Source organism: Varroa destructor, unplaced genomic scaffold (genome assembly GCF_002443255.2).
Source record: "Varroa destructor unplaced genomic scaffold, Vdes_3.0 BEIS01000002.1, whole genome shotgun sequence".
Taxonomy (NCBI): Eukaryota; Metazoa; Arthropoda; class Arachnida; order Mesostigmata; family Varroidae; genus Varroa; species Varroa destructor.
Window position 1 is genome coordinate 49,793,902 of NW_019211455.1, and position 12,014 is coordinate 49,805,915.

Consider the following 12,014-nt stretch of genomic DNA (forward strand, 5'->3'; position numbering starts at 1 on the left):
ATATAAATGCAAACAAGCATACGTATCATTGATCCTATTGCGAGAGCAACCACAAATCGTCTAAGCTGTATTGAAGAGTACTATAATTCTTAGTAGTACGAGTACTATAATAATTATAAGAGTAAAGTAGTTAAGCGGGTAACTTATCCACTCCGTTTTCTGTAAATTTATCATACTATAACGAGCATTTTCTATGTGAACTTCTTGCTAGCCCGAACAACCTTTACAAATATGCACATGTTGCATGTCAAACATTTCCATAAATACTCGCACCAAATCGTTGTCTCTTACGCGAAATAGCCATGTCAATTAGTGAAATTATGATTATTAACCATGAAGTACTACTGCTTAGAGCTACAGCTCTTGTAGATTGAAGGCATGCAAAAAACACTGAAGCCCACACAATAATCGACAAGCTAAATTTTTTGCAGTATTGACAGCGACAAAACACCATTTCTCTGCACAATCGTTGAGCATCATGAGGATCAAGCCGAAATAGTGTCTGTGTAAAATGTTCAGTTTCGAATAAATGCTCTTTATAAAGTTAAAAAATTTGCGTAAGAAAGAACACGATCCGAAAAAGATTAAGGTGGAAATATCACAACGAAAAAAAATCACAAAATGAAGATTCACAAAGTAACTGGTCACAAACAAAAGACACGATAATTTTTCTCGCAATTCGATCATCGGTTGAAGTTGGTTAACCAGCTCGATTTGTTGACAAGTGTTCTTCGAAGACAAAAAAAGATAAAGTAATAGTCATTAGTACTTTTCTACGCTCTCGACTTCAAACTGTTTTAATTGTGTAGGTTAAAATCAAGCTTCTTCCATAGCAGTGGTCGACACTTAACAATTCGTTATTATTGAAGATTATGTTTTCTGAAAGCGCGCGAAAGGCGACTGATCAGCCCAGAGAAAAATGTTTTTTGTTCGAGCCAAAAGCGTCCATAGTAATGCCAAAATTTACTGTTTAAATATAACCTGAATGTACTATTTGATGCGAGTATCAACTTTCTGCTCAACTAATTGTTCTGTGCACTGTAAAATAACACAGGATGCAACTGCACAGACATCCAAACATTATATATTATTCAATTTACTTTATCTCTATATCTAGTTGAGTCCGAGATAGCGGTATGAAAGAGTATAATCGCAGTATGTCTTATGACATTTTAATTTTAGACGGATTTTTTTGTCTATATATGTCTGCATCGCTTTGTGCCCCAATACAAGACAAGGAGTTGCTTACGATTTTAGTTCTACGAGTATGCCCACGGTCACCTCATCTACGATACACAGCGGCGTTCACGTGTGTGCGCGAACTTAACGAAATCAATAATGACGGGCTATCATCTGCCAGTTCGATTAATTTTAAATTGCACTTATTACCACACACTTAAGCTTGAGTACACTTTGCAGCTACCGAGTGATTTGATTTAGAACTAACATAGCAAAGGGCTAGTTATTTATTATTACTGTTGTCCCGTTTTTAATACCTTCCGAAAGGAAGCGCATGCCAGTTTGGCGTAATGGCCTGGGAAAAGCTCTGCGAAATATCTTTAACATTCTCTCTGAACATTAAACGTTTGAGGGGCACTCTTCAATTTCGTCACCATCCAATTCGATCACATGATATATGTTTGTCACAACGTCATCATGAAACTAGATTATGTTCGTTAAATTGCATGTAAGTTTTAAACGAACATAGCGAAACAAATGTATGGAATTTTCAATTACAACACTAGTTCGAAAATCGTCTGCGCGCGAATCTTTAAGAGCAAAAAAAGGACTAGAAATATTTGTAAACAATGCGAAGAATCCTCTGCTGTTGTGGTTCGACTTCGCATTTTCGCTATTTTTACTTAACCAGAAAGACACAATGATAACTTCTAGATTCTAGTGTACGCACAAACTAGGCTTGTTGATCAAGGGATAATTTTTTCAGCGGCACAGACGAGATTCGGCCTTTTTTGTCAATTGCAGTGTCTCTGGCAGCCCGTGTGCTGGTGGATTCACGCAGGATGCATCCAACCCAACATGGTTACGTGCAGGTCGACCCAGGCAGACATAAAGCCGGGCAAAAGCGTAATCATTTTGATTGCGGTGTATGCATCTCTAAACTCGCGACTGGTATTTTCTCGGAAATAAAAAAAGCCCAAGTGAGTCCGTTCGAACCACGAACTGAGAATGCGGAATATATAGAGGCAGAAGACTGGCGATAAATACATAGCCGTGCTGCTTTACCTGCAAACTAAGGAGTGCACTGGAATCCTGCTTAGATAATGAGTGATAGTTTCAAATGTAAAATAAGTGAGAAAGAGTTAGCTAAGTTCATCGAACATGTATCTATTCCCCTAATGTTTAACTTTGACAAATTCATGTATAATTATTGTTATCTTACTGTGCTAGATAAAATAGCATGAAAATTAATTTGTCCAAATATAATTCCTAGTTTACTTGACAAGAAGCCATTCAGACATCAATTTGACAGATTCTTCTACAATAACACATAGTCAAATGGACCGAAGTTCTTTTGCTATAAAAACGTTTTATAGAACCTTATTATATTGAAATTCTCTTCTAATCTTAAAACACATTTAGTTGATACAGATAAATTGACTTCTCAACGTAGATGGAGGGGCTCACGGTCGACCTAACTAACACTAGGAACAATGTGAGACATGATTACCAAAATCAGAAAAAATAAACAATGGGCCAGGCGGCGCTTTGGATTGCTATACGCTTATTAGTTATGATTAGCATTTTTATATGATGCTATAATTATATATAACGATACGGGCAGACAGCACTCGAACAATACACAGTTTTGAAGATTTCCATTGTTTAAAAATAATCACTGCCTTCTGCTTGAATCCCATAAGACTTGAAACCCCTACGACGATTTAAGTCTTTAAAAAACTGTGATAAATTGTCTAACATTATTTTGGACTAGATGGCAATAAGGCGATCTACGTATTTAACGATCAAAAATGGGTGGTATAAGAAAAAATTAACAAAGATTGGATGGGTATGCACTTCCTGTTACCTCACTCAGCCATATTTCACTCCCTAAGATAGTCTATACTATCAGTGAGTTGATCCGATGTTTGATTCGTACTATGTCGATGTCTACCTCACGCATTCTGGGACGTCGCCGGTGCCATAAGCTGTACAGTTTGTTAACTGGATATTTGTTGTCCTAATTTCAGAAGAGCTGATTATGGACATTGGCCCAGACAACACTGAGGAACGTATGGAACAAGGTGATCATGATGATGGCTCGTTGGGCAGCCACTCGTCGCCCGACGATAATGACGAGCTTAATGCAGAGCAGATTTTACGACTCGAACGAACACTTGCCGACGATCCATTCCATTATGATTCACACTTGCAGCTCATTGCGCTACTTCGCGAGGGAGACGATCTCGATAAATTGAGGGCATCTCGGGAAGCAATGGCAAAATTATTTCCACTTACACCGAAATTGTGGCTGGAATGGATTCGATCAGAAATAAATCTCTGTCTTGATGATGACGAGAAGACAAACATTTTGGACCTGTTCCAACGCGCTGTAAAGGACTACACGTCGGTTGAACTTTGGTTAGAGTACTGTCAATTTTGCATTGGGTTAATGGGCAGTCCAGGTGGTATTGAAAGGGTTCGATCTGTCTTCGAGGACGCTTGCAATAAGGTTGGCTTACATGTCACTAAAGGAGCGTTTATCTTTGAGGCGTATAGGGAGTTTGAATTGGCCATATATGCGACAATGGCTGTTAGCGAGCCGGATGCAAAGAAGGCTGAGGAAATTGCGGTGCAAAAACGCAAGATACAGTCCCTCTTTAGTAGACAGCTGTCAGTGCCTTTGTTGGATATGGAAAAGACGCTGGCGGAGTTTAGGGAATTTCTTGGAAGTCAACCCGACGAAAGTGTTATGCTTCTTTACAACAAAGCTCTAAAAAAGTTGGAGACCATTCTTCCTTTTGAAGAGGAGCTTATGAAAGTGGAGCCAAAGACTGTGCATTATGAGCCGTACCTCGACTTCGAATTAAAAGGCGGGGACGCCGCGAGAATACAGATGTTGTTTGAAAGAGCTATTCTTGATGATTGTCTTAATTCAGCTCTTTGGGACAAATACTTAAAGTATTTAGACTATTCGCTGAAAATTGACTCCCTTTCTCTTCCAGTTCATGAGCGAAGTGTTCGAAATTGTCCCTGGGCATCAGCTTTATGGGTTTCATATTTGACGTGTCTCGAGAGACTACAATTTATACCGTCGAAAATCCAGTCAGTTGTTGATGAAGCATTTCAGGTGGGGTTTTCGAGTGGCTCAGACTATTTAGCTATCTGGATGTTCCATATTTCTTCTCTTCGAAGGCAGATCGATATGAAACGGCCTGAAGAAGATGTCCTTGCTAAATTACGTAATTGCTTTGAAAAAGCCCAAGAGCACTTGTCGCAATTCACCGAGGAAGATTGTTCGTCAACCATCGTTCAGTACTGGGCGAAAATAGAAGCTAAGTTGGGTAATTTATCTCAAGCTCGAGAATTATGGAATCAAGTGACACGACAGGGAGCTGCCAGTGATGCACAGACGTGGCTAAGCTATGCCACATTTGAAAGGACGTTCGGTGATGAGAAGCACTATCGCAAAGTTCTACAACGTGGCATGTACGCTGTCACCGATTGGCCAGAGGCTCTTGGGGAACTGTGGATTCAATTTGAGCTAGAGGAAGGATCTCTTGACGGTCTCTTAGAGGCGCAAGCTAAATACGACGGTCGGATGAAAGTGGTAAACGAAAAACGGCAGCGATGTGCAGCAAAAGAAGTACTCAAAGGGTCACAGGCCAAAAATGATCATCATGAAAGTGAAACTGCATCCACATCTATGAAGCGAGACAAAAAGCGCAGAGCTCAAAAGGGTTTGTCACCCACTGACGACAAAAAAAAGGCTAAATGGGAGAACTTTGATGATGAGGGGTTCAAGGTGCCACTACCTGTCGCTAGCCTTGCAACAAAGTCGACGCCGGAAAACGAACAAAGACAACACGGGGTAGGACCAGCAGAGCCGGACCCACTCAAGGATGCGCAAACGGTCTTTCTTAGCAATTTGGCTTACGAAGTCAAAGAACAGAGTATTCTGGAGTTCTTTAGAAGTGTTGGTGAAATCGAAGAACTTCGGCTCGTTCGAGACTATAAAAAGCGGTGCAAGGGCTTTGGCTATCTCGTATTTAAGAACATACATAGTATTGCAGAGGCATTGAAGAAGGATAGAGGCTTAGTTGACGGACGGCCTGTGTTTGTGTCAAAGCTAAATGAACGAAAACAGTTCGCCTACGCAACAGAATTGGAAAAAAACAAGCTATTCGTGAAAAATATCCCGTTTGATGCAAAAAAAGAAGAGCTACAAAGCCTCTTTGAAACCTGTGGTTCGGTAACAGAGATACGATTGTGCACCTTACGGAATGGCAAATTCAAAGGTATGGCCTATGTCGACTATATCGATGATACAGCAGCGTCTGCCGCTGTCGTAAAATACGATGGTTACCAATTGCGAGATAAAACACTCTCTGTAGCTATTAGCAATCCTCCATCAAGGCAGCCCGCCACGGACAAGGCGACGGTACCCACCCCTGTGCCAAAAGGTTCAACAATGAAAAACCGCCTTTTCGTACCGAGAGCCCTACAAGTGAAGCCTTTAACAGCGCAGCTTTCCGCCACAACATCTGCGATCAAACCGCGGAGCAATTCCGACTTCCGGGATTTATTCCTTAAACCGGCGAGTGCAGCAGCAAAATGATTAATTAAAGGTAGCGAGTATGGCCTCTGGGCACGACAGTAACACATCAAATTCCTATAGGTAACTCAGAGTCGTGTGTATATAAATATACATTATCATACATTGTCATGGTACGCTAAGCAGATTACTCAGGAGCTCATATATGAATACTGTGTGCGTTATTCTGCAACAGCTAGAGATTGAGGTAATACATGTAACAGAATAATATAGGACATACAGGGGTGAAAATATTATGAACCGGACGGTCAAATGTTTTGACGGGAAGCCGTTAAGAGAAGTGATTGAAGGAAAAGATTGTTATGATTGTTCCGAGAGGACAGAAAGAGTGTTGTGAACGTTGAAATGTCATCTAGAGGAAAAAAATATACTGTCTTGCAGTGGAACACTCGAATAGCTGTTTTTCTTGATTTAATATATATACATATATATATATATATATATATATATAGATATATATTTTGAGAAAGAAAAAGCAAGTTTTGTGCTAGATGACTAAGACATTTTTAAAACAACATGAAACGACATTTTCCAAATGATTATGTTATTTTTTGTTTAATGTTAAAAGAGGTGCCCTTTTTCGTAAGCTAACAAAAAAAATTAGCTGCTGTTTTTAAGCACTTTCAATAATGCACTATATTTTAACAACTCAAGTTATTAGTGCTGCATCCAGGCTCGCAAAGCATTTTTATTGTAACTCGAAATTTATTAACTTACCTAGTAGAGCCTCTAACAGTTTGCCTGTAAGTACTTCTCCATTATTATGAAATTCTACATCTGTTATAAATTCCTATTCTCGCTATTATAGAGTAGTGATAGTTCGTTCATTACGTTTTTGACGGTAGATTTTCCCAGAAAATACGCGTCGTCGTTAATGTTAAAATGTTCTCTTAATCAGGTAATAAAGACTCTCGAAATATTTGTGTGATGCTGATGTTCACAGTAAAAAAACTTTGGAAGTTCATTCTATTTTTGATAAACCATCATATTATTCGTATGTATCCATACGATGGAAAAACTTATTACTTTCGCGTTTATATGTTCAGTAAATTTTGAGTAGATTTTTATTTATTTCATAGAAAACGAGGTTTCTTTTATTACAAATAGTTAAGAATGCAAAAACGACGATATAATCAATACGAGTAGCGAGGCGTATTTATTCCTTTTTAGAATTGTTGCTCACATGAATTTGTTTTTAATTTTTTTTGAAAAACGTAACGTTTATTTGAACGTACCGTTCGCTGGATGGATGCCTCTTTACCAACAACCGTATACATTCTCTTTTTTGGAGAGAAATAGCAGCCACTTTATTTGAGGGCAGACATATGAGTATTGTAAGTTTCTTTTTTTTAAACATCGTCCCTTTTTGTCCTATTTTTCGTAATTCGAAACTGCTTTCCTTTCACAAGCGAATACTTCCCCATCAGATTACCCAGGTCATTTCTCAAAGCTTTTTTTTTTTCATAAACGAGTTCACTGCACTCTATTAAGGTGACATGAGCGAATCTTGGAAGCGGTTTAGTTAATTTTCGCTGATTCAGACAATGGATGCCAACTGGATGAGACGGTCATATCAGCTCCCTCGAATAATAATTATCGCTCGCCAACATCTGCTATCCATAAGAAATCGATAATTACGGTGAGTTATTATTATTCGATAATTATGGAAGATGCGCGCAGCCGTACACGGGAGTGTCACTAGAAAAATTCTTTGCTAGCCAGAAACAAAAGGCAATGAAATGCGTTCGATTTCCTCGCGTACAGAACTCGAGTTAACAGTTTACATGTAACAATGGCCCACTCTCGATGTGACCATATTCAGGGGTTACCCCAGTCAGCTAACACAAAGGGCTCGTGGGTTTAATTTCATAACTTTTAGGGATAGGCAAAGTTGAATGAGGCAACAAGCCTGCTACAGTAGATGCTATAAACTATCGACTAATCCGCGAAGGCTGTAATAACAAAGAGGACAATGATTTCCGTGCAGTGATATCTTAGGGAACGAGCACTAATGTTTCTCTGCTTCTCCGCTCCTCACCCCATACTTTACTCTATTCGAAGAGTCGGCCAGTTTTGAGCCTTTACATGCTTCTATGAAACAACCACCGTCGATCAATAACGCCAGTAGAATAATCGTTGGAACGTAGCCTGCGAGTAACAGGCGGAACTACTTCGCGGGAACACTGCATCGATGAGCGAACCAGTGGCAAAACAATGCTACGTGACTGTTGATATGAGCTTGCTAAGGGACGCTGTTGGACTGGCTGTTGCATGTTACTACTACTAGTACTAGTACTAGTTTTAGCCGGATCTCTGCATGTTACCAAGTCTGCCGATAAACTAAGATTTAGCAAGCAAGTAAAGAGAGGTGCTAATTGGTAATACTAAGCGCACGAATACTCCTGGAAGCCGGTAGTACAATTTACGGAGGAAAGCGCTCTCTGTGTACTACTGCCGCTTCATTAATTACTTCAGTCTATGATAGTGGTGGTAATTGCACAGACAATGTCTTACTAGAATGGTCTATAGACTCCAACGAGAGCAAACAAAGAACGATAATGGAACCCGTAAAAGATAGAACTCTAATTAAATCTAAATAAAAGAGGTACCAAACAGTAGGAGCAGGATACAAGATTGATATATTTGTCGTGACTTTCAATAAAAAAATAACATCTCAAATATATATTTATAGTTTTTTTAACATTTCGACAGTTCTTTATGATATAGATATCTGACAGGTAGGTAACCCTTATGGTGTTTGAGTTAATCCAGCTTGCATTCACTTGACTTTGTGTGAAATCGGGGATGCAGTAGACGTCAACAATTCAATTTACAAAGCAGTCACGTTCTTTTGAGAGCAACCGAACGACAGGTTTTCTATTGCGTTACTTTCTCGACATTTATACAATTTACTCGACATATGTCGAGTAGATTGAGCCTATTTATGTTAAAGTCCTTCGGTGGCCTTCCACTCGTCGACGTAGGGTTCCCATTCAGCCTGGTAAAAGTTCCCAGCAACAGGCTCCCCTAGGCAATGCTTTCGGGCGAAATCGCGTACCTGAAAAATATTAACGTTGACAACTGTATACCTGATTGATTATACTTAGCATTTACCATAGGAAAGAATATATAACGTCACAGATGATAACAAAAGTGTTTGTTAACTAGTAGAAAAAGGTCGCGTTGTGTTTCATTATACGGACGGGCTATCCGAATGTAAATTCGCTAACGGTTAAGTCCTTTCTTTGATGACCAGACAGTAATTGAATAGATCGAACAGATAGCAAGCGTTTTTTTTATTTGGACCCTTTTATGGAGCCACGTTAGTTTAAAGCAGTTTTTCCACGATAGGGAAACGTTCTAACAGCAAACTTATCGAAAAAATTAGAAACTTTTAGAAGGGTTCACGAGTACCTTCATTTGTTTTCTCATAAATTACTTTTATTTTATTAGTGTCGTAGTACTTAGAGTTACGTAAAACATCTACCTTCCATTTGAACCTTCCTTCCCGTGAGTTACTTGGTATTGGTGTTTCACCAAACGTAATTCGCCCAGCTTGCTTATATAACAAGAATACGTAGCGGTGAAGACCTGGGTAGTAACGAAAGTCGATATGTTATTTTGCTTATAAACTCATCGTTATGTTCAGCTTTAAATAATAAGTGCTTCTCTATTATAGTAAATGTTCATCTAATATTCTCAACTATCAAATTAAAATAGTGCTTTTCTGAGCTGACTTAAAGGTTTGCTAAAGATATTTGATTGCGGCCGTTTGATTCAAAACAATTCTTACCGCTGTTTTTTGGTGGCCTCGAACCTCGATAACCCACAAGCGTCTCTCCCCTGTCCAGTTGTCCATTTTCGATGTTACCCACGACCCAATGCTTCACTTCTTTCAAAGTCGGCTCCTCTCGGCAAGGCGCATCAAGGTCAGCCATGACCAGTGTATAAAGTGCTCCAGGTTCAGCCGTCCAGCTCACCTTTGGTTGGTCCCTCACTTGCGTCGGAGTCAAAATGTTTCCCAACGCGCACTGGAAACCATTGGGATATTCTACCTGAAATTAAAAATCTCTCTTATATGTATGATTACGTATGTTGACAGATCCACTTTGCGTTCAGGTTACCCTATATTTAGTGATGATATATAATTCTCAAATACTTAGCATTAAATATACGCGCAAGAGTCTTTGCATGACTGATTCAGCAAAGTGGATAATTACAATTTCGTTTTATTAGCGCATAATTAAAAAAAAATACTTAAGATGCAAAAGAATCTAAGTATAATGTAGTTTTTCTTTTTATCGAAGATAGTCCAAGTTATCACCATTCTAATAACATTGGGTTATTAATTCACCAATTTTACCAAACATTTCGTTTGGTATCGTGAGATATTTTTACTTAGCTGTGACTTTTAATTTTTCCAATGTCGTCGGCTTTCTGGCATAGACATTAGCTTTGAGATCTTCCGAAAGCCAAGTCAAGGGAATAAGCAAGGCATGCCAGTTCCTCTACTTACCGCTGTTATCCCTGTCACTTGTTTGAGCCATGAGCAACATTTATCTAGTACTTTTACAGACCTTAAGAACGTTGCATGGTACTTGATCGATGACATCGGGAACCACCTGATGCTTCTCCATCTCTGTCAATGTGTTTTGATTCTCAGCGTTGTTGGAACGTCACTAAACACTGGCCTTACTGATCCAGTGGACTTTATAAGCAAGCACGTTGTAATCTCACCAAATAACAGCGATGTCAGAGAACCAGTCTCCGTTTCGGATCCTAGTACAGCGCGAAATGTGGGCATTAAACACTAGTGAAACGCAACTGAAAGTGTCCGGGCTACTGACTCGCAACTACAATGACAAACGTCACGCGCTACCGTCAACAATATGTCATACTAGTACGAACCATTGACTGACGGACAGTGGTATCGTGTTCTAGTGGTTGTCATGGCCACTCGCTGGCGCCGCAAATAAGCAAGTCAACTCTTAGCTGCAGCTAAAGTCGGCGAAGTGTGTGCCGCGGCAAGATTGCGGCCGATTAAGCAGTACTGGCATGGTGAAGCAATGTTATGAATCACTGCTGCTACACGAACACGGGACAGCGAATGAGCGAGCGAACTGCGATTTTATTCATCGTTGTCGTTCTTACGAGTACCGTAAACTGGCCGTATCTGTTCATCTGCGGTCGAAATTGCCACACATTGAAATTCGTCGCCGGCTGCTATCGGAAGTCGAAAAAGTCAAATAGTTATGGCCCAAAGTAGAACTTAGATTGTGGATCCGTTGTAGAGGATTCTAGATTTGAAAACTTAATAATTACTGCGTACACAAGAAAAAAGTGACAAAGCACAATTGGTTTAATTGGGGACGGAGTTCTTGCTAGTGGCGATAATATTTATTTTAAAACTGGCTATATCTTTTTACGTATAGATTTGTGGTTTGGATTATCGGTATTATTTTTTTGATTAAAGATTGCAAAATATCTATGATTCTGATTGCTGCTTTATGGAAAAATGGTTTCTTTCCCAACGAAGTAACACTTCTCAAGGATAATCAGGGCAAGAAAAAAATTAATCACAGAAATATAGTTATAAGAATATAACCTACTAATAATGTAGCATGAAGATTCAGTAATAATATCTATTGAAGGCTTTTTAATTTTCCTACGAATTTACCAGAAACATTTTGTTCGCAGATGAATGCAGCTTAATGCTAACGCACTTATCCTTGCTTTAACCATAAATCTACTACTCTGGATGATTAGAAAGTCATCGGTTGAAAAACATTTTTTCTCTATGAACACATCTACGAATGTGTTGACAGCAAATAAAGTCTAGAAATTTTTAAATATCCCGCAATTTTCTCATCACTCTGTAGTGATGCAAAAGTGCTTTCTCACTTCTTATTGTTTCGTATAATCATTTAGAAATTGTCTCACAAATGAATTTTCTCAAAATAAGATACAATGTATTACATAAACTGAGAGCTGATTCTCAGCTGTTACCACATTTGTCGAATCTTCTGAATCACGTTGCGCTCAATTTTTGGCTTGACTTCAAAGACTACCAGGAGTGGATCGGCGATACTCAGAATTACACTAAGCTGGTAGCTATATCGCGGATGTATGCAACGAAAGATCGCCCCTCTTATCTTCTGAATTATTACTTCTGCCAGCGGTGACAGAAAGCATAAAGTGGGCGCTGCCACCAGAAAGTTAC

At 39.2% G+C, this 12,014-nt stretch overlaps 3 protein-coding genes across 9 annotated transcripts in view; 1 reads left to right on the forward strand and 2 right to left on the reverse strand.

Annotated features, from left to right (window-relative positions):
- Window positions 1-1,781, reverse strand: part of Fdx1 (Adrenodoxin-like protein 1, mitochondrial Ferredoxin 1) — a 3,470-nt gene extending 1,689 nt beyond the window's left edge. Inside the window, exon 1 of one of the 2 annotated variants that reach the window (XM_022795113.2) lies at window positions 1,497-1,781. In XM_022795113.2, coding sequence (XP_022650848.1) covers window positions 1,497-1,579 — 83 coding nt within the window. In that variant the 5' untranslated portion in view covers window positions 1,580-1,781. The remainder of the gene's footprint in view (window positions 1-1,496) is intronic. The other variant, XM_022795112.2, reaches the window with a different exon arrangement.
- Window positions 1-6,188, forward strand: part of LOC111245981 (spliceosome associated factor 3, U4/U6 recycling protein-like) — a 21,103-nt gene extending 14,915 nt beyond the window's left edge. The window contains exons 1-2 of one of the 4 annotated variants that reach the window (XM_022795094.2): window positions 2,007-2,159; window positions 3,210-6,188. In XM_022795094.2, coding sequence (XP_022650829.1) covers window positions 3,221-5,797 — 2,577 coding nt within the window. In that variant the 5' untranslated portion in view covers window positions 2,007-2,159; window positions 3,210-3,220 and the 3' untranslated portion in view covers window positions 5,798-6,188. The other 3 variants (XM_086980547.1, XM_022795098.2, XM_022795095.2) reach the window with 3 other exon arrangements.
- A 2,221-nt stretch (window positions 6,189-8,409) lies between these two features.
- Window positions 8,410-10,966, reverse strand: LOC111245984 (protein D3-like). Of its 3 annotated transcripts, none has more exons than XM_022795108.2 (4): window positions 10,311-10,966; window positions 9,588-9,849; window positions 9,282-9,385; window positions 8,410-8,852 (listed from the first exon to the last, which is right to left on the reverse strand). In XM_022795108.2, the coding sequence occupies exons 1-4, from the start codon at window positions 10,404-10,406 to the stop codon at window positions 8,742-8,744; spliced, it is 573 nt and encodes a 190-aa protein (XP_022650843.1). In that variant the 5' UTR covers window positions 10,407-10,966; the 3' UTR covers window positions 8,410-8,741. The 3 variants fall into 3 exon arrangements, with proteins under 3 accessions (XP_022650843.1, XP_022650846.1, XP_022650844.1); XM_022795111.2 differs by having other exon boundaries at window positions 10,703-10,944; XM_022795109.2 differs by having other exon boundaries at window positions 10,372-10,932.
- Window positions 10,967-12,014: the final 1,048 nt, after the last annotated feature.

Bases quoted from the DNA above. Each gene is read 5' to 3' on its own strand.
- LOC111245984 (XM_022795108.2), bottom strand. From the start codon at position 10,406: ATGTCATCGATCAAGTACCATGCAACGTTCTTAAGGTCTGTAAAAGTA. The intron at 9,850-10,310 runs GTAAGTAGAGGA...TTTTAATTTCAG, and splicing joins AAGTGACAGGGATAACAGCG to GTAGAATATCCCAATGGTTT. The intron at 8,853-9,281 runs GTAGATGTTTTA...AATATTTTTCAG, and splicing joins AAGGAAGGTTCAAATGGAAG to GTACGCGATTTCGCCCGAAA.